The sequence below is a fragment of the Trichosurus vulpecula genome, chromosome 1 (assembly GCF_011100635.1).
Source record: "Trichosurus vulpecula isolate mTriVul1 chromosome 1, mTriVul1.pri, whole genome shotgun sequence".
NCBI classification, from domain to species: Eukaryota; Metazoa; Chordata; class Mammalia; order Diprotodontia; family Phalangeridae; genus Trichosurus; species Trichosurus vulpecula.
In genome coordinates this window covers 400,208,410-400,228,062 of record NC_050573.1, presented here as the reverse complement: position 1 = coordinate 400,228,062, position 19,653 = coordinate 400,208,410, and the positions used below count along the sequence as shown (strand labels likewise).

The window sequence follows — 19,653 nt, the reverse complement described above, 5'->3', positions numbered from 1 at the left end:
GTGGTGATCTCAGGTAAGGATGTAATTCTCTGGTGTCATTCAGAGCAGGCTTTGACAGATTCTCTTAGTATTATGATGGAGGAGGAAGTAACACCACCCTTACCTCTGGCTCAGCCAAAGGACAAGAGTTTCCAGGCTATCTCATATCATCTTTGTGACTACAGCCAATGAGGGACCTGTTAAACATTACCCTGTCTGTAGTTGTCTTCCAGTGATCTCCTTCTGAGAGTCACTGATGAGGGAAGCCTCCAAGTCTGGCCTTATTCCCTTCCATAAACCCAACACCTTCAATGGTGTTGGGGAGCCATATTGGCTGCTCAGGCACTAGCCACGGGGAGCCCACAAGGCAAGGGATGCTAGGAGAGAAGCATCCCCCCACCCCCAGGGAAGGGAGGAGGTGGGGCAAGGGAATTCAGAGAATGTAAAATCATCACAGGGGTAAATAGTGAGGAAATCAGAATCAAATCAGAGGAACAGGCAGGACTTCAGATGAGGAAACTCATAGGATCACAGGTTTAGAATAGATGGGACCCCACAGGCTATCTGGTCCAACCCCCTTACTTTACAAACGAGGGACCTGAAATCTATGGACATGAAATGATGTGCCTGACTGGAAAACCATGCTCTTTCTACTGGTCCAGTCCTCGTCCATCACCCTGTTTCCTTCCTTACTGCCCGGGAGGCCCCACTTCTCACCAGCTGATGAATCACTGGGGACATCCAGCTCAAGAGCCAAGGTCTTGAATAGGGACAACATATATATCCCGTAGACATTTTTCATGGGGACTAAGTATCCTCATGGGAGATGGACCTGACATCCTCATCAGTGAAAGCCTCTGTCCTTTTCTCTGGTAGACCTCATTAACTGTGGTTATACTGCAGTACTATTGTCTTGATGGTCTTGAATGACCAAATTCTAGGAGACTTGGGCCATTATCTAATGGAACTAATGGAGAGAGCTTCATCCTAGAGCCAGGGGAGTCATCATTTGATCCTCCTAACAACCCTGGGAGATAGGTGCTATTTTTATCCCCATTTTACAGTTGAGAAACTGAGGCAAACAGAGGCCCAGTAACATAGCTAGTAGGTGTTTGAAGTAGAATTTAGACTCAGGTTCAAATTCCTGATTCCAGGCCTCTTTTCATTGCACCACCTAGCTCCCTCTATTATTTAAATGTTGTTTATAGTTTCGTCTTTTGTTAATGAATATTTTATATTTCTTTAAGTATTCATCTCTATAAAGTTATCAATTCTGTTAGCATATAATTAGGCAAAATAGTTTCTAATTATTTCTTTAATTTCCTCTTCAAAATATTGCTTTCTTTTTGATACGATCAATTTGGTTTTCTCTTTTGAAATAAGAATAGGTAAGTGTTTATTTGATTAGTTTTTTTTAAATCAGCTCCTAATTGTATTTACAAATCCAGTAGTCTTTTTTATTTCAATTGAATTAATTTCTTCTTTACCTGCCATAATTTCTACTTTGTTAGGGTTCTTTTTTCCATTTTTGTTGCTCAGGACTTTTAATTACATGCCAATTTCATTGACTTACTCTTTCTCTCTTTTGCTCAAGAAATAATTTATGGATATAAGTTTTTACCTCAGAAATGCTATAGCTGTATCCTCTAAGTTTTGGTATATTTCATTATTGTCATCTTATTTGATTAAATTTTCTGGTGTTTCTATAACGTGTTCTTTGATTTTCTAGGTCTTTGGACCTGTAAACTTCCTGTATCCTAAGAGGACTTTCCCCTCTTTCCCCCAATATCTCCTCCATATTGCCAGCTAGACCAACCTTTATGCTTCAGTCCACTGCTCCAAATTCTTAAGTATAGCTCCTTGCTTCCTACAGAGTAGAATGAAAACTCTTATATGGCTTTGAAGGCCCTCCACAAACTAGCATCACCCTAGTGTTTTAGTCTTATTTCATTATACTACTCTCCACTCACTCTATACTCACTCTATACCTCAACTAACTAAAAGATTCTGGTATTCAAACACAATCTGCACTTTTTAATGCTATGTGGCTTTGCTCACATATTGTTGGTTCCCAAAGCCTATGACTTCCCAATTCTCTTCCTTCATTTGTTGAACTACTAGCATCCTTCAAGGTTCCATTCAAATGCCACTTCCATAGTCTTAATCAATGCCCTATCCCCAGTGGAATCAGTCTTTTCTGCTTTCAACCTCACAAGGCAATTTGCTTTATAGCATTTTACTGCATTATTATGCACTATTATGTATTCTAATTTATGTGACATATTCCTAGGGATGTGCTGATAAATGCTGAGCAACTGGATCTCCTGGGGAAAATTTTACATATTAACATATTTTAAAGTTTAATTTGCATTATTAACATTTTCTCCATCACTTTCCTAAGTCTAGACAAACAACAAAATAATAAATCAAGCCCTGATTTGTAACACTTGTGAATTTCTAAACATAAATGCTCACACTCAAAACTTAATAATCAGTTCTTGGGAGATGGTGTGAACTGGCTTCAGCATGCCCCTGTTTATTCCTCTATTAGAACGTCAACTTCCATTAGATATTCAGATTTTTACAGCAGAACAGTTTCATCATTATTAAGCTAGTTGAACTCTTACCCGTCTTTGGCCTCAATCTCCTTTCTTATTAGCAATTCAAACGTCTTAATTTCATTAAGCACATCCTAAAGAAAACATATACTGTCAGCAAGAAAACAAAGGCACTCATCTACCACATTAGAATTTATAAAGCGATATGCATATTAGGCTATAGGTAGACCTCATTAATTTATGCTAATTATGTTCGAGGTCTGTTTGGATTGGGGAAAAGACTGAATTACAGAATGTTTTTTAAAAAGGAATATTGTTTTCTTACTTTTAGTAACCTAAACATTGCCAAAGATGTCAGGAGAATAGTCATATTCAATCTCACCTAGATTCCACTGAGATAAAAATTCTGTGTATGATAGTGACAAGTGGAATATTTTTATCAAAGGACAAGTCCTTCTAGGACCTGCTGCAATTATGATAATGAATGTGTTTTGGAGGCATAATGCCAGTGTATTATAGATATATACTTCTTCCCCCCCCTTAAACATTTTAAACATGCTTCTGAAGCCTCATTTGTACTATGTCCTTGTAATAAGTACTTTATGAGATCTTTCCCATGTAGGGAAAAAAAGAAACTGAATTTTTTGTTGAAATTAAATCTGAAAAAAAAACTAGCCCCTTCCTAAGTTTGGGTAATATGCTTTTAATATTTCAAAGGGAAAGTCCTACAAAAGATAGTTTGTCTTAGTGTACTACACAACTGTACAATAAAAACATTCACTTAAGAGGTTACTGTCTATAATAATAATAATAATAATAATAATAATTAATAATGAAAATAACAGTATTTATACAACATCTACTATGTGCTAGATGCTGTGCTAAGATCCTCACAACCACCAAATATAGGTACTGTTATTTTCCCCATTTTACAGATGAAGAAACTGAGACAAACAAGATGAAGTAATTTGCCCACAGTCACCCAGCTAGGCTAGATATGAACTCAGGTCTTCCTGACACCAGGCCCAGTTACTTTGTCCACTGAGTCACCTAGCTGTCTCATGTGGTATTTGAAGTCCAGTAAATTGTATCAAAAGTACATTCAGTTCCTTTAACACAAATGCAATTAGATTATGCTCATCTAGTGTAATGACTGGTAGGTTTAGGAGTAGTTTGGAAAACCAATCTCTGTATCCTCCAGAACTTAAAGGTACAAACCTGAATCTGTCCTTCATGTGTGTCTATATATATATACACATATGTATATGTATGTGTATATATATACACATACATATATACACGTGTATACATCTACACACATATATACACACATTATATATACACATATATACCCACATATACACACATATATATGTATATGTATATGTGGGTACACATGTATATGTATGTATGCATATATATGTGTATAAATATATATTTTTTCTTTTTTACAAGGTCTTAGACAAGAAAAATCATAACTTTAATAGGTCAGTAGAATTACAAAGGGCAGTTGGGGGCATAGTGGAGAGTGCCCAGGACTTGGAGTCAGGAAGACCTGAGTTCAAATATGACCTCAGACACTTAACTAGCTCTGTGACTCTGTTTGCCTCAGTTTCTCATCTGTAATATGAACTAGAGAAGAAAATGGCAACTGAAATGACAAAAAAAGTTACAAAACATTTCAAATCCATTAGCTCAATTGATCTTGACCACAACCCTATGAGGTAAGTTGTAAATTTTTTATTGCCCTTATTTTCCCAGGTAAAGAAACTAAAGCTCAGAAATAGACACTGAAGCTCACAATACAGGCAGAGACAAAAATGTCATTTATGGGCCTCAGTTTCCTCAACTGTAAAGTATGTGGTTTGGGTAAAATAAATTATTTAGTCCCTTTAAGCTTTATGATTCTTTCATTTAATAAGAATATCCAAACAAAGTAGGTTAAATGTGCAGAAATAGGTGTGAGCTTCACTAATAATTGTTGGTAGGGACAAAAAAGGCATGGTAGGAAGAAAAAAAATTTGAGGGATTATATAATATTTACAGTAATTCAAATCACTATACATTAAATTACTCTATCCTTTAAAAATTCTACACTTAGGCAATGATATAGAAAATTATAAACAATAAAGATGATCACTAACCTCTGCCTCTTTTTTCTTCATCAACATTTTGTGTCTTTCAATAGCTTTCAAAGTACGGTTTGGTAATGCTTTGGGAATCTGTAAAATGGCTGCTTGAATTCTAGCCATCATTTCATGTTGCCGTCTTCTGCCCACGCGTTGCTGTGTATTTACATATAAAGTTAATTCTGATTGTTGCTACTTCAGAAGGATCCATAACATTGTATTTAAAATTCATCCACATAAAATTTCATAGAAATTTCAAAGAAATTGATGCTCTTTATACATATAATGAATATCATAAAACTTTTAACCTATATGATCTTTTCAAAAAGCAATATACTAATAACAAGTAAACTAGGCTTGCCAACCTAGTGTCCTCTCTTTCTGTGATATTTTGTGAAAGTGGTGGTTGGATCGTCCTGACATCCTCCCTGAAGAATAGGAAAGATGAAGTTCCCAGTCCTTTATATGATGGGAAAGTGATTACATGCTGTCATCCTTGTGGAATGCTGGCAGAAAAATACATCTATCAGACAGATAGAAGTTTATCTGAAGATTCCGGAAGATTCCTCCTAAAATCCAGGTCAATTAATAAGCCAACCAACAATTCAATAACATTTAAACAATGAATTGCAGAGTTTATTCCAAATTCTTAATTATTACTGGCCATTTCTTGTATGCAAGAAATAATTATTTTGTGAAAAATAGAATTACTAGGTCATGGTAAAAAAAAAAAAAGAAAAAATACGCTTTTAAAAAATTTAACATTAATGGGTTTTTAACTGCAAACTAGGCACTCTTCTGATAATAATCATGTGGTTATCTTAATAGAATGTCCCAAATTCTTTAAAATTAATCTAAAATATAAACTGTGACTCAAATTATTATTGTCTTCAGATAAGTAACACCATTGTATCAGGCAAAATCCTGAGATTTTAAATAATATTAAAATTCAGCTCGATAGAAATGGACAAGTTTGGGGGAATGGTATTTTTTGGGGGGAAAGAAAAATCAGTCCCATTTTGGACAGGTTGAGTTTGATATGCCTATTGGTCTTCTAAGGGAAATCCAATGGGATGGTGACAACAGTAGACTCAGGGTCAGGAAAGATGTGAACTGGATATACAGATGTGTGAGTCATCTCGCTAGAGATGATACATCCACGAAAGCCGATGAAAAAGGATAAAATAGAAAGGGAGACAGGAAATGAGATAGAGCCCTAATGATATATCTACATTAAGTGTGTGGGAAATAGATGGTGATCTAGCAAAGATGATACATAAAGATTAGACAGCCAGGAAGAAAATCAACAGAGAGAAGTGTCATGGAAGCCAAAGGGGAAAGAAAAAAGAATATCCCAGAATAGGGAGTAACCAACAGAGTACAAAGCTATAGAGAATTCAAGGAGGATGATGACAAAGAAAAGGTGACTGGATTTAACAACTTAAAGTTCTCTGAAACCTTAAAGACAGACGTTTCAGTAATGGTAAGATTGGAAACTAGATGGCAAAAGTAGAGTGAGACGTGAGGAAATGGAGACAGTGAGTATATATACAAATTTCTCTAAGGGTCATTCAAAAAGTTAGTAATCCATTTGCTATACTAATAATTATAAAAGCTTATTTTTCTCCCATTTCCTTTCTATATGCCTTTTTTGCATTTAGCAGATTTACAATGTCTAAAATGAACCATGAAAATTCATGTCTTCTTGAGAAAAATGAGAATTAAGAAGATAGGAGTAAGTATTAGTATATATGTACATGTATGTGTGTATATGTGTGTGTATCACTATAAGCTTTTATCTTCTAAAACAATATTCTTTTCTTCAGAGGGGGAAAAACCTTATAAGCCTTATTTTGTTACATTTGCTTTGTCTTACAAAAAAAATGATGGCTTGAAAAAATTACTTGGTTTTCTGTGTGTGTGTGTGTGTGTGTGTGTGTGTGTCTCCCTCTCTCTGTCTCTCTCCTACTGTCTCTCTTACCTTCCCTCTTCCCCCCTCTTCCCTGCATTTTCCTGGGGATTTTTCATTTTAAATCTTGTACTAACTGTTCCATTGGCAGTCTCTTTTAATTCAAGTATTTGGTAGCATCTAAGTGGAGAATTGTACACTCACTGCAGTGTAAGCAATACTCTGACAAAATGCTCAGTGTTCCTTCTTAAAACAAAAACAGCTGCTGAAATAGTGTGCTGTTGGGAAACCCAATTCTCTCCTCTCTTTGAACTATCTGAATCACAAAATTTTCTAGTTTTATTTCTTTTAAAAATTTGCCTTTGAGGATAGGAATTGAATCATTCCTTATCCAGATATCTATTAATTAGTTAAGCCACATTCACTTCATAGGTGTTAGTTTCTTAGCATTATGAGCACAAGAATTACAAAAAGGAAAAAAACAGATTTATATAGTGCAATAGGAATGGGACCTATAGTTGTATGCCTATAGCACAAAGTACATGAACCTCCCATGTACTCAGCATCCTGAAATTCCCCAAAAGGTCTTTAATGATTTCACATACCATTTTCCTATTCAATTCTAAAACGGTGCATGAATTCATTAAAGATCATTTGAAGAAATTTTAGGTCTGGCAGGTGGGTTATCAAAGCAAAGTGGTAAAGGACGGCAGTTTCTAAGGTGAGTTAAGGGAATCTAGAGGAATAGACTATAGGGGTAGGGGAGTAAGGAGAGGGAGGAGAAAGCAAGCAAGGCTACTACTACAAGAAAAAAAGCACAAGAGAGTGAGGAGATGCCCTAACAGGAGCAGATCCCAACAGCCACGGCCACCTTTTCTTTCTCTCTCAGTGACAGGCCTCATCAGCCTCATCTTGGTAATGATGGAAGGACCCGCCCTTCTGTTAAAGGTGGCAACTGCCAAGATCTCAGTATCAGGCTCTCTCAAGATGTGCAGGAGGAATTCTCCTTATCCCTCTAGAAAACAACAGTATCTAGAAATGATCTCCAGAAGCACTGAGAAGATGGCATATGACAGGCATTTGAGAAATTTGGCTTTATAAGTCAGTGCTCATATTAACTACGCTATAGGCAGGAAATTACAATTGGCACCATATGTGATATCTTTGGCCTACTGCATCAAATTTTTCTTAAAAAAGTAGTTTTATGGAACCTTTTCAAGATCTTGTATTCTTTGTTCTTCCTTTAACTTTTGAATTTTTTGAATATTTTCAAAATGCACACGATTAATTTTTTCTTCCATCTGTTTAAATTTTGCTTGAAACTTTTCTGAAACTCGTTTTAGATTCAAATCAGTTTGCCGAGGCACCAGGTTCTTAAGTCTCTAAATAAAGAAAGCATTTCCAAAGATGTCAGTGTTAGAAACTAATGGGCTTTTTAACCACAATTTCACAATAAAAGTTAAAAAATGCAACAAATAATCTGAAGTCATTCTTGAAATAAGCTTAACCACTGTGTTAGTCACAAAAAATACCTTTGAAGACATTAGTTACATAGTCAAAGGAAAATGTAGAAAACTTGAAGTAAAACTAAAGACAAAACACTTGAATTCTCATAAAATAATCTATAGCTAAATTCTTTGCCTTGGGTTTGACCTTTTTCAAAAAAAATTAATTTCAAAATACCAGTTTTATTTGGATATCACCTGAAAAATACATGCAAAAACACACAAATTCTCCCTTACTTAACTTACAACTTACTTAAATCACTCTGTTTTAACTAGGAAAGAAATTATTGTACATTACCTTCTTGTGGTCACTAGGTTATCAGTACATGCATTGCAAATTAATTTATCTGCCATAGAAACATATATGGTAGGACAATGAAACCAAGCAAGTATTTTAGATTTGGAAGGAACCTTAAAATCACCCAGGTCATCATGTTTGATGTGGCCAAGGCAACATGATTCATGAGGAAAAGAGTTAATATTTTTGTTTCTTGATTCTTCTGACGCAATGTAGCTTTCATGATACTATACTGTTACCACCCCAAGGAATCTGATTGAATATTTTCAACATCTATACCAGAAGGTCTAAATTTGAATATGTTATTTAAACCTTCCAAAAGAGCTTTCTTAGGACTACATACTAATTCCAATGAGGCAATGAGCTCTAAAAGGGCAGGGATCTTAGTTAAAATTTTTATCTCCCCTAACACTTAATACGGTGCTCTGCACACAGAAGGCATTAAATAACTATTTGTTGAATGAATGAATGAGACTGCTTTTGGCAAAGATGTTGCTGAATTTCCTCTTCTTTTTCATGCCCTCTTAACTCCAGTGCCTTCCATTAGTTAATAATTTCCTATTTATCCTGTATATAATTTGTTTGTATATATTTATTTGTATGTTATCTCACCCATTAGACTGCGAGCTCCTTGAGAGCAGGGACTGTTTTTTGCTTTTTTGTGTGTCCTCAGCATTTAGGATAGTATCTAGCACTTCATGTTTATCATTAATCTTTTTTTTAAAAATCATTATTTATTTATTTGATATTTTTAGTTTTAAGCATTAATTTTCACAAGAGTTTGAATTACAAATTTTCTCCCCATTTCTGCCCTCCCCCCCAATCCAAGATGGCATATATTCTAATTGTGCCATTCCCCAGTCAACCCTCCCTTCTGTCACCCCCCATCCCCCCATCCCCTTTTCCCTTACTTTCTTGTAGGGCAAGATAGATTTTTATGCCCCATTGCCTGTATATCTTATTTCCTAGTTGCATGCAAAAACTATTTTTTTGAACATCTTCTTTTAAAACTTTGAGTTCCAAATTCTCTGCCCTCTTCCCTCCCCACCCACTCTCCCTAAGAAGGCAAGCAATTCAACATAGGCCACATATGTATCATTATGCAAAACCCTTCCACAATACTCATGTTGTGAAAGACTAACTATATTTTGCTCCTTCCCAACCCATTCCCCTTTATTGAATTTTCTCCCTTGACCCTGTCCCCTTTCCAAAGTGTTTGGTTTTGATTATCTCCTCCCTCTATCTGCCCTCCCTTCTAATGTCCCCCCTTTTTATCTCCTTCCTCCTTCTTTCCTGTGGGGTAAGATACCCAACTGAGTGTGTATGTTATTCCCTTCCAATGAGAGCAAAATTCACTCATTTCCACTCACGGGCCCCCTCTTCCCTCCCAACAGAAATGCTTTTTATTGCCACTTTTATGCAAGATAATTTACCACATTCTATCTCTCCCTTTCTCCCTCTCTCAATATATTCCTCTCTCATCCCTTAATTGGATTTTATTTCTTTTAGATATAATCCCTTCATGTTCAACTCACCCTGCGCCCTCTGTCTAGATACATACATACACACATACACACACACACACACACACACACACACACACACACACATATATATATGTATATTCCCTTCAGCTAGCCTAATACTGAGGTCTCATGAATTACACACATCATCTTTCCATGTAGGAATGTAAACAAAACAGTTCAACTTTAGTAAGTCCCTTGTGATTTCTCTTTCTTGTTTACCTTTTCATGCTCTCCTGATTCTTGGGTTTGAAAGTCAAATTTTCTATTCAGCTCTGGTCTTTTCACTGAGAAAGCTTGAAAGTCCTCTATTTTATTGAAAATCCATATTTTGCCTTGGAGCATGATACTCAGTTTTGCTGGGTAGGTGATTCTTGGTTTTAATCCTAGCTCCATTGACCTCCAGAATATCATATTCCAAACCCTTCGATCCCTTAATGTAGAAGCTGCTAGATCTTGTATTATTCTGATTGTGTTTCCCAATACTCGAATTGTTTCTTTCTGGCTGCTTGCAGTATTTTCTCCTTGATCTGGGAGCTCTGGAATTTGGCAACAATATTCCTAGGAGTTTTCTTTTTAGGATCTTTGTCAGGAGGCAATCAGGGGGATTCTTTCAATTTCTATTTTACCCTCTGCTTCTTGAATATCAGGGCAGTTCTCCTTGATAATTTCTTGAAAGATGGTATCTAGGCTCTTTTTTGGATCATGGCTTTCAGGTAGTCCAATAATTTTTAAATTCTCTCTCCTGGATCTATTCTCCAGGTCAGTGGTTTTTCCAATGAGATATTTCACACTGTCTTCCATTTTTCATTCCTTTGGTTCTGTTTTATAATATCTTGATTTCTCATAAAGGCACTAGCTTCCACTTGCTCCAATCTACTTTTTAAAGTAGTATTTTCTTCAGCGGTCTTTTGGACCTCCTTTTCCATTTGGCTAATTCTGCCTTTCAAGGCATTCTTCTCCTCATTGGCTTTTTGGAGCTCTTTTGCCATTTGAGTTAGTCTATTTTGTTAAGATGTTATTCTCTTCAGTATTTTTTGAGTCTCCTTTAGCAAGTCATTGAGTTTTTTTTCATGATTTTCTTGCATCACCCTCATTTCTCTTCCCAATTTTTCCTCTACTTCTCTAACTTGCTTTTCCAAATCCTTTTTGAGCTCTTCCATGGCCTGAGACTAGTTCATGTTTTTCTTGGAGGCTTTTGATGTAGGCTCTTTGACTCTGTTGACTTCTTCTGGCTGTATGTTTTGGTCTTTTATGTCACCAAAGAAAGATTCCAAAGTCTGAGTCTGAATCTGAGTCTGCTCTTGCTGCCTGGCCACGTTCCCAGCCAACTACTTGACCCTTGAATTTTTCATGGGGGTATGACTGCTTGTAGAGTAGAGTGTATTTTGTCCCAAGCTTGAGGGGTCGCGCTGTTGTTTGCAGAGCTATTTCTACGCAGCAAGCTCTGCCACACCAGCACTCCTCCTCCCCCAAGAACCGCCAACTCAGACTGTGACTCAGATCTTAAGCAGGCTCTGCACTACTGCTCTGATCTGCCACTTAATTCCTCCCACCAGGTGGGTCTGGGGCCTGAAGCAAATGCAGCTATAGTTCTGTCCTCAGAGCTGCACCACCTCCACCGGGTGGTGGCTGAACCATGAACTCCTTTCACTCTGTCCCTGCAGCTTTTCCCACTAACCTTCTATGTTGTCTTTGGTGTTTGTGGGTTGAGAAGTCGGGTAAGTGCCACAGCTCACTGATTCAGGGCACTAGGGCCTGTTCCCCCTGGCTCCCAGTCTGGTTGGTCCTGGCATGGCCCACACTGGGCTATGCTCTGCTCTGCTCCTAGCTCTGTGTGATAGACCCTTCCTAGCTACCATCCAGGCTTTCCTGGGCTGCAGCCCTGCTTCTCTATGTTATTTTGTGGGTTCTGCAGCTCTAGAATTTGTTCAGAGCCATTTTCATAGGTTTTTGGAGGGACCTTGGGGGGGAGCTCATGCAAGTCCTTGCTTTCCAGCTGCCATCTTCTATCATTAATCTTAATTGGTGTTTAAATTTTGGTGTAATGAAGGTGCATTTGATTTTTTAAAATATCTATAAACTATGAAGAACCCTATACTATGTGACTGATAACTTTAACAGTTTCATTTAGTTATATATAAAGGAAGGCTGTTTTTTTTTGCCATGTTGCTTATATCTTTAAAAGCAATTCCCAAAGAGAAATTAATTGTAAACATGTTTTAAGCAATTGTGATAAATATAAAAAGTACATAACTTCTGGTGGTGATTAATTTTGTAGAATTTTAGAATGTTTTGGCCATTTAGATTCTGGTATATTTGTTTACAAAAATTATTTCATTACTTTACCAGTCATATCTTTTATACTAAATGAGAAAGACTGCACCTTTCATTAACTATTCACACTACTTGGTTTTTGAGTCTTGACTGTGATCATGGTCCATTAAGGTGGTCCTGAGAATAGAAGAATTTCTGTGCTCATAAAATTTTCAGGTATGGACCATGTTGAATAGCTATGGCCAAATAGGAGTCTGAATAACTATTATGTTTTCCCATGTAATTTTCCTGAATGACTTGTATTTTCTGTTCTGAGTACTATATTAGTAAAATGCTACACATGACCCCACTGATTTGGGAAATTTAATGCACATTGCTTATTTTAAGGAAATTTCATAGGGCAGATTAAAATTTCTATTTTCTTTTATAAATTGCCAACGAAATCATATGATTTAGTCCCTATCCCATCACAGATGATGTACCGACCACATGCAAGGAATTAAGGGGATGCAAGCACATACAGTACAAGCTTCCTCCTGTTAGGACTTGAAATCTAGACTTACAAACACAGATACAACATATACATCTGGAAGATTATCTAATGATATATGGCAGTGGGCTCTGCCAGACAACTAGCCAGCTTCATGGAGGAGGCAGAGCTTCAGTTAAACCTTGAAGGATGATTATAAATAGCCAGAAAGGACAATGGGGAGAGGGTGGCTCATTCCAAGTGGGGGAATGTAATGATCAAACCAGGAAGGTAGGCATGTATAAAATATATTTAAGGAAAAATGAAAAGACCAACCTGGCTGTAGCTAAATTCAGGTAGGAAAATTAATCATAAAACCCCAAAATTTAAGTTAAGACCAGCTTTTAAAAGATAGTGAATTCAGTATAGTGTGGGATAATGAATGCTGGATTTAGGGTCAGAGGACCAGTATTTAAATCTCAGCTGTGTCAAATTTTACTCCCTTTCGCAAATTATTCAACAGCCCTGGCCCTCAGTTTTTTCATCTGTACCATTAGCAGACAGTACTGGATAAGCTCTAAGGTCTATTTAGCTCTAAACGATAAAGTCACAGGATCCTGTGATTGCCAGAAATAATAGTTTGTATTTGATCCCACAGTTAGTGGGTGGGATAGACTGCAGTGATAGGAGATCATGAAAGTAATATTATGGGAAGATTTTACTGGCAACAACGTACAGGGTGGGTTGGAGGGAAGAGGGACAGGAGGCAATAAGAACAATGAGGAACCTACTGGAGGGTAGGAATGAAGCAATAAAGACCTGAAGGAGGGTGATGGCAGTGACAATGGCAAAGGAGGGACAGGCAGGAGACACATTAGGGCTGAAGAATCAAATTCAGTATAATGGAAGGAACAAAGGGCCTCAGTTTGAGTTCCGGGATCTACAGTTTACTTGCAGGGTCATCTTGGACAAGTCACTTCAACGCTTGGCTTCAGTTTCCTTATTTGTCAAATGAGACAAATGTACTAGATTATATGTGAGGTCCCTTCAGCTCTAAGACTGTTATGATCCTTAACTGATCAGATTTATGGATAAGGGAGAGCTAGGTTATTGATGCCATTCTTAGCCTTATATGTGTATGCGAGAGACAGAGATGGAAAGAGAGAAACAGAGATGAGACAGAGAGAGGGAGATAGAGAAAGAGGAAAGGAGAAAGGAAGGAATGAAGGAAGAAAGGAAGGAAGGAAAGAAGGAAGGAAGGAAGGAGGAAGGATGGAAGGAGGAAGGAAGAAAGGAAGGAAGGAAGGAAGGAAAGAGGGAAGCAGGGAAGAAGGAAAGGGAAGAAAGAAGGAAAGAAGGGAGAAAGGAGGAAAGAAAGAAAGGGAAGAAGGAAGGAAAGATGGAAGAAGGGAGGAAGGAAAAAGGAAAGAAGGAAAGAAGGAAAGAAAGGGAAGAAGGAAAGAGGGAAGAAGGGAGGAAGGAAAGAAGGAAGAAAAGAGGGAATGAGAGAAGAAGGAAGGAAAGAGGAAAGGATGGAGGAAGTGAGCAAGGAAGGAATGAAGGAAGGAAGAAAATATTAATAAGTGTCCACTATCTTCCAGGCACTGTGCCTAATACTTTATAAGTATTTTCTCATTTGATCTTTGCAACAACCTTGGGATGTAAGTGTTCTTAGTATCCCTATTTCACATTTGCAGAAACTGAAGCAGGTAGATGTTAAGTGACTTGCCAAGGGTCACAAAGTTATTAAATATTTGAGGCTGGATTAGAACACAGGTCTTCCTGACTTCAAGTCCCATACACTACCTACTGTGCCACCTAGTTACCTCAAGAGGAATGATTTATTTTTGAACTACTATTACTACAAAAATAATACAATAAAAGGAAACAATTTTAAAAAAAGATAAACTGTTCAAAAGCCCTGTGGGACTTCTCATGGAATTACATGTTCTTGTCATTCCTCTATACTGTATAACATATGAGGTTCTACTGTCATTGTTTTACATACCCACCTCTCGATAAATCTCACTTTTCATATTCTGTAGTTTTGCAGGTGCTAAAGGTCTCATTGTTTGCATTGCAACTCCAGTTAGTCCACTTTTTTTCTTTTTTTGGAGTGCGATGTACAACTGATAAAGAAGTTTGGTTACAGAGCCATGTTTTTCTGTCATAATATTTTGGGCCACATTTTGATCGAACTGAACACCCAGGAGTTGGAATGTTGGTTCTAAGCGCGAAAAATTATTAAGCTTGGCATTGGAAACCCTAAAATAAAAAAAAGAATTTATATTATTAGATGTTGCCCTGTCTAAACCAACAATTGCCATATAAGCTATAAAAATACTAATCACAGTATGAAATATTTCTTTTCAAGCAAACATTTCAAGTAGCACAAGTATTTTCATATGCCATTCCAAATTGCATGTCATTTTAAACATTTTATTTTCCCATGCATTCACTCAAAGTTTAATACCATTTAGAGTTTAAGCTTTTTCATGCCGCCAGAGTGATTACTTTTATATTAGGTTTAAATGAAAAAGGCATAGACTTCTGTGCTTTAAAATAATTTTGAAATTTGTACAGAAAGTTACACAAAAAAACCTATATATACCCACTCACACACATGTATCTATATCTCTCTCTGTATATATATATATATATATATATATATATATATATATATATATATATATATATATATAAATATCAATATGTCTATCTATATACCCCTCCTATACATTATATATACACACTTGTGTAGGTAGATACATACACATACACACATATATCACTAAGCACAGTCCCAGAGTCAGGAGACCTTAATAGTATTTTAAGATCCACCTAATTAGCCACCTAATATTAGTCATAATGGGCAGCTAGGTGGCAAAGTGGATAGAAGGCCAGGCCTGGAGTCAGGAAGACTCATCTTCCTATTCAAATCCGGCCTCAGACACTTACTAGCTGTGTGACCCTAGGCAAGTCACATAACCCTGTTTGACTTGGTTTCCTTATCTGTAAAATGAGCTAAGGAAAGAAATGGCAAACCACTCCATTTTTTTTGCTAAGAAAACCCCCAACAGGATCATGAAGAGTTGGATACAACTGAACAACAATAACAAAAGTAGTCATAAGACCCTAGGACAAAATCAGAGCTGGCAGGGACCACAGAGGTCATCCACTCTAATTACCTATGTTTTAGAAGAAGGAACCTGAAGCTCAGTGAAGTTAGATTCCTTTGAAACTATCCACTTCATAATTTCTTACATCTCAATGACATTCTATGAAATTTCATATACCATAATCTGTCTAACCAGTCCCCAACAGAAGGGCACTCCTTTAGTTTCCAGTTTTTGGCTACCATGAAAAGAGCTGTTACAAATATTTTTGGACATACAGGTCCTTTTCCTCTTTTTAAACATTTTCATTTCTCTGGGATATAGTCATACTAGTATAGCTGGATCAAAAGGTACACATATTTTATTAACTTTGTGGGCATAGTTCCAAAATAGATTCCCTGAATGGTTAAAGTTACAGCTCTATTAAAAGTTCACTGAGTTAACTTTCTTCCCTCCTTGGAGCCGCTCCAATATTTACTTTCCTCTTTTGTCATCTTTGACAGTCTGAGATGCGTGAAATGTAATCTCAGAGTTGCTTAAATTTACATGTATCTAATTAAAGTGATTTGAAGCATGTATTTCTCTCTTTGAAAACTGTATGTTCATAGCTTTTGATTATTTACTGGAGAATGATTTTTAGTCATAAATTTGAATCAATTTCTTATTTATCTTGGAAATGAGACCTTTATCAGGGAAGTTTGACAACAAAGACTTTTTTCCCCCAGTTAGTTTTTCCCTTCTAATTTTTATTACTTTAGATTTGATTGTGCAAAACCTTTGATATTTTATATAATCAGAATTATACATTGTATCTTATATAATCATGTCTATCCTTTGTTTTGTCATAAACTGTTCCTTTGTAAATTTAAAAGATAATTTGCACCTCTAATTTCTTTATATTATGACCTTTTATGTCTTGTCATATATCTATTTGGAGCTTATTTTGGGGTATGGTGTGAGATGTTGGTCTAAATATAATTTCTCTCAGATTGCTGTCCAGTCTTCCCAGAAATTTTTGTCATATAGTAAGACCTTCCCTTTTGGGGTTAAAAAAACAAAGTATCTCATAGTTAGATTTATATTGTTTCTTGTTGAATCTTAATAGATACACTCCCAAATATCCTATCTCTTTTGAATTTATTTTGAATGCAATTTTCTATTTCTGCCTGCTGGGTTTTATTAGTTATATATGAATCCTGATGACTTACACGGATTTATCTTTATTCTGCGACTTTGATGAAATTACTGAACTTATTTTTGGGTAGGGGGAGAAGGCCTCTAACTTTTCTCCATTACATACAGTTGCTCTTAGATTTAAATAAATGCTCTTTTAAGAGCATTGTGAAGACTATGTCTGTTTATTCCTATAATTTTAGAAAGTTTTTTTTAAAAAAAATAAAAACAGATGTTGGATTTTTCAAAAGTCTTTTTAGTATGTATTGATTTAATAATGTTACCTTAATCCTGTTATTAACAGGATTTATTATATTCATAGTTTTCCTCATGTTGAGCCTACTTTACATTCCCGTAATAAACTTAACCTAGTCAGAGTATCCAATTGTTCTTATTAACACGTTGTTGTAACCTACTTGATACTGTTCTCTCTAAAATTGTTTGCATCAAACTTTATTAAGGATAGTGGTCTGTCATTTTCCTTCCCTGCATATATTTCTCTGTGGTTTAGGTATTAAGACTATATTTGTATCATACAAAAAGATTGGAACGGTACCTTTTCTTAGTATTATAACAATTTATGTTGTATTAGAATTGATTTTTCAATGTATAATAGAATTAATTTGTGAATCCATCTGGTCTGAGAGATTTTTTTATTACTTTGGGAGTCACTTATGGTTTGTTTGTTTTTTTAATATAGTTATTTACATTTGACACTCTGGGTATATTTTTTATAAGTATTCACAATTTCCACTAAGTTATCTATTTTATCAGCATATAATAGAAAAAATAATTTCTGGTAGTTTCTTTTATTTCCTCTTCGATTTTGGTGAATCATCCTTTACAGTTTTTATCTGAAAAATTTGGTTTTCCTTTAAATTTTTCAAAAAATCAAATAACTATTTTTATTAGTTTTTCTTTTTAAAAGTCTCATTTATTTATCAATTTGATGGTCTTTTTGTTTTGTTTTATTACTTTCTTCTTTAATTTTAAGAATTCAGTCCGTGAATTTTGATTTGTGGTTATTCAATTTTTTTTAATTGCATGTTCAATTCATTAATTTGTTCTACTTTTCTTTTGTTGTTCAAAGTATTTAGAGATAGAAATTTTCCTTTTCAGAATTGTTTTAGATGTATCTCATAAGTTTCTGCATGTTGTCTCCTTATCATTATTTTCTTTGACAACATTTTCTATTGTTTTTAGTATGTACTCCTTGATTCGCCATTTCTTTAGATTTATATTACTTCATCTTCAGTCACTTTTTGATATTTTAAGGGCCATTTATTGGATATAATTTTTATTGCACTGTGATCAGTAAATGAAGGGTTTAATATTTCTGCTTTCCTACAATTTTGTTGAGGGAAAGTTTCCACATAGAACTGAAAAGTATGTAATTTCCTTTTAAAAATGATAAGAGATCTATAATCTCTAATTTTTTTCTGAAGTTATATTAAGGTCCTCAATTTCTTTCTTGTTTATAATTTGATTGGATTTGTCAATATGTGAAAGGGGTACATTAAGATCTTCCACTATTATAGTTTTAATATCAAATTTCCCTGCAATTTGATTAACTTTTCCTTCAAGTGTTTAGATGCTACGCTATAAGTTACAAATATGGAAAGTACTCATACTGATTAGTTCTCTTTAGTACCTTTAATCATAAGGTAATTACCCTGCTCTTTTAAAAAAAATCTGTCTATATTTTTACTGTAGTCTTATCTGAAGTCATGACTGCTACGCCTGATTTTTTTTTAATTCTGCTGCTGCATAACAGATTTTGCTCCAGCTCTTCATTTGTATTCTGTATGAATTCTTGTGATTCAAGTGTGCTTCTTATGAACAATATATTGTCAGATTCTGCTTTTTAATCCATTCTTCTATCCTTTTACATTTTATGGATGAGGTTAATCTCAATCATATTCAAAATTATTATTGTTAATTGTATTTTTCCCTCTTCCTTGTACTTTTTCCTCTCTCTGTTCCCAATTCCTTCTTTACAAATAAGAATGGTGGTAGAAAAGCCAAAGTTAGCCAGACACTTTTAATCTTATAAGTGAAATATCCTGTTTCCCCTATGTTGCAGTTCTTCTCTTTCCCTTCCTCTAGCCTCGATCCAAAAAAGATTTTTCCTCTTTATTCCTTTCCTTTTCATTCCTCTTCCCATTCCTCTGTTCCACTTTCAAATCTGTTTTGTTTATGACTGTCTCCTTTCTCTCCCTCCTCTCTTAGATCCTTCTCCAACCTTCCATTGTCCCTACCCACTTCTACTTCTCCTTAGAGTTCAATGTATTTCTATGCAGAAATCCCTAGTGTGGGAATGGATGTGATTATGTTAAATTTTCCTTTATCCAGTTTAGATGAAAGTGAATTTCTTGGGATGCACCTTCTCCCATCCCTTCTTAAATGATTTTATGCTTTTCATCTTATGCACCTCTACCAAACAATAATGATATTTTCCTCTCCTTTCTTGAGGAGACAGTGCATTCTTTCTATCCTTACACTGCCCTCTGGTTCTAAGAGATCTGAGCAGTTTTAATTTACAATTTCTTATTTAAAACTTTCTGAGGGGGGTGGAGCCAGGATGGCAGCTGGAAAGCAGGGCCTTGCTTAAGCTCTCCCCCAGGTCCCTCCAAACACCTGTAAAAATGGCTCTGAACAAATTCTAGAGCTTCAGAACCCACAAAATAACAGAGGGAAGCAGGGCTCCATCCCAGGAA

At 35.7% G+C, this 19,653-nt stretch overlaps 1 protein-coding gene across 1 annotated transcript in view; it reads right to left on the bottom strand.

The window, feature by feature from the left end:
* SPEF2 (sperm flagellar 2) overlaps nt 1-19,653 on the bottom strand; it is a 212,752-nt gene that overhangs the window by 148,050 nt on the left and 45,049 nt on the right. Inside the window, exons 4-7 of the mRNA XM_036746413.1 lie at nt 14,660-14,912; nt 7,787-7,957; nt 4,682-4,822; nt 2,607-2,671 (exon numbers count right to left, since the gene is read on the bottom strand). Of these exons, the coding sequence (XP_036602308.1) occupies nt 2,607-2,671; nt 4,682-4,822; nt 7,787-7,957; nt 14,660-14,912 (630 nt within the window). The remainder of the gene's footprint in view (nt 1-2,606; nt 2,672-4,681; nt 4,823-7,786; nt 7,958-14,659; nt 14,913-19,653) is intronic.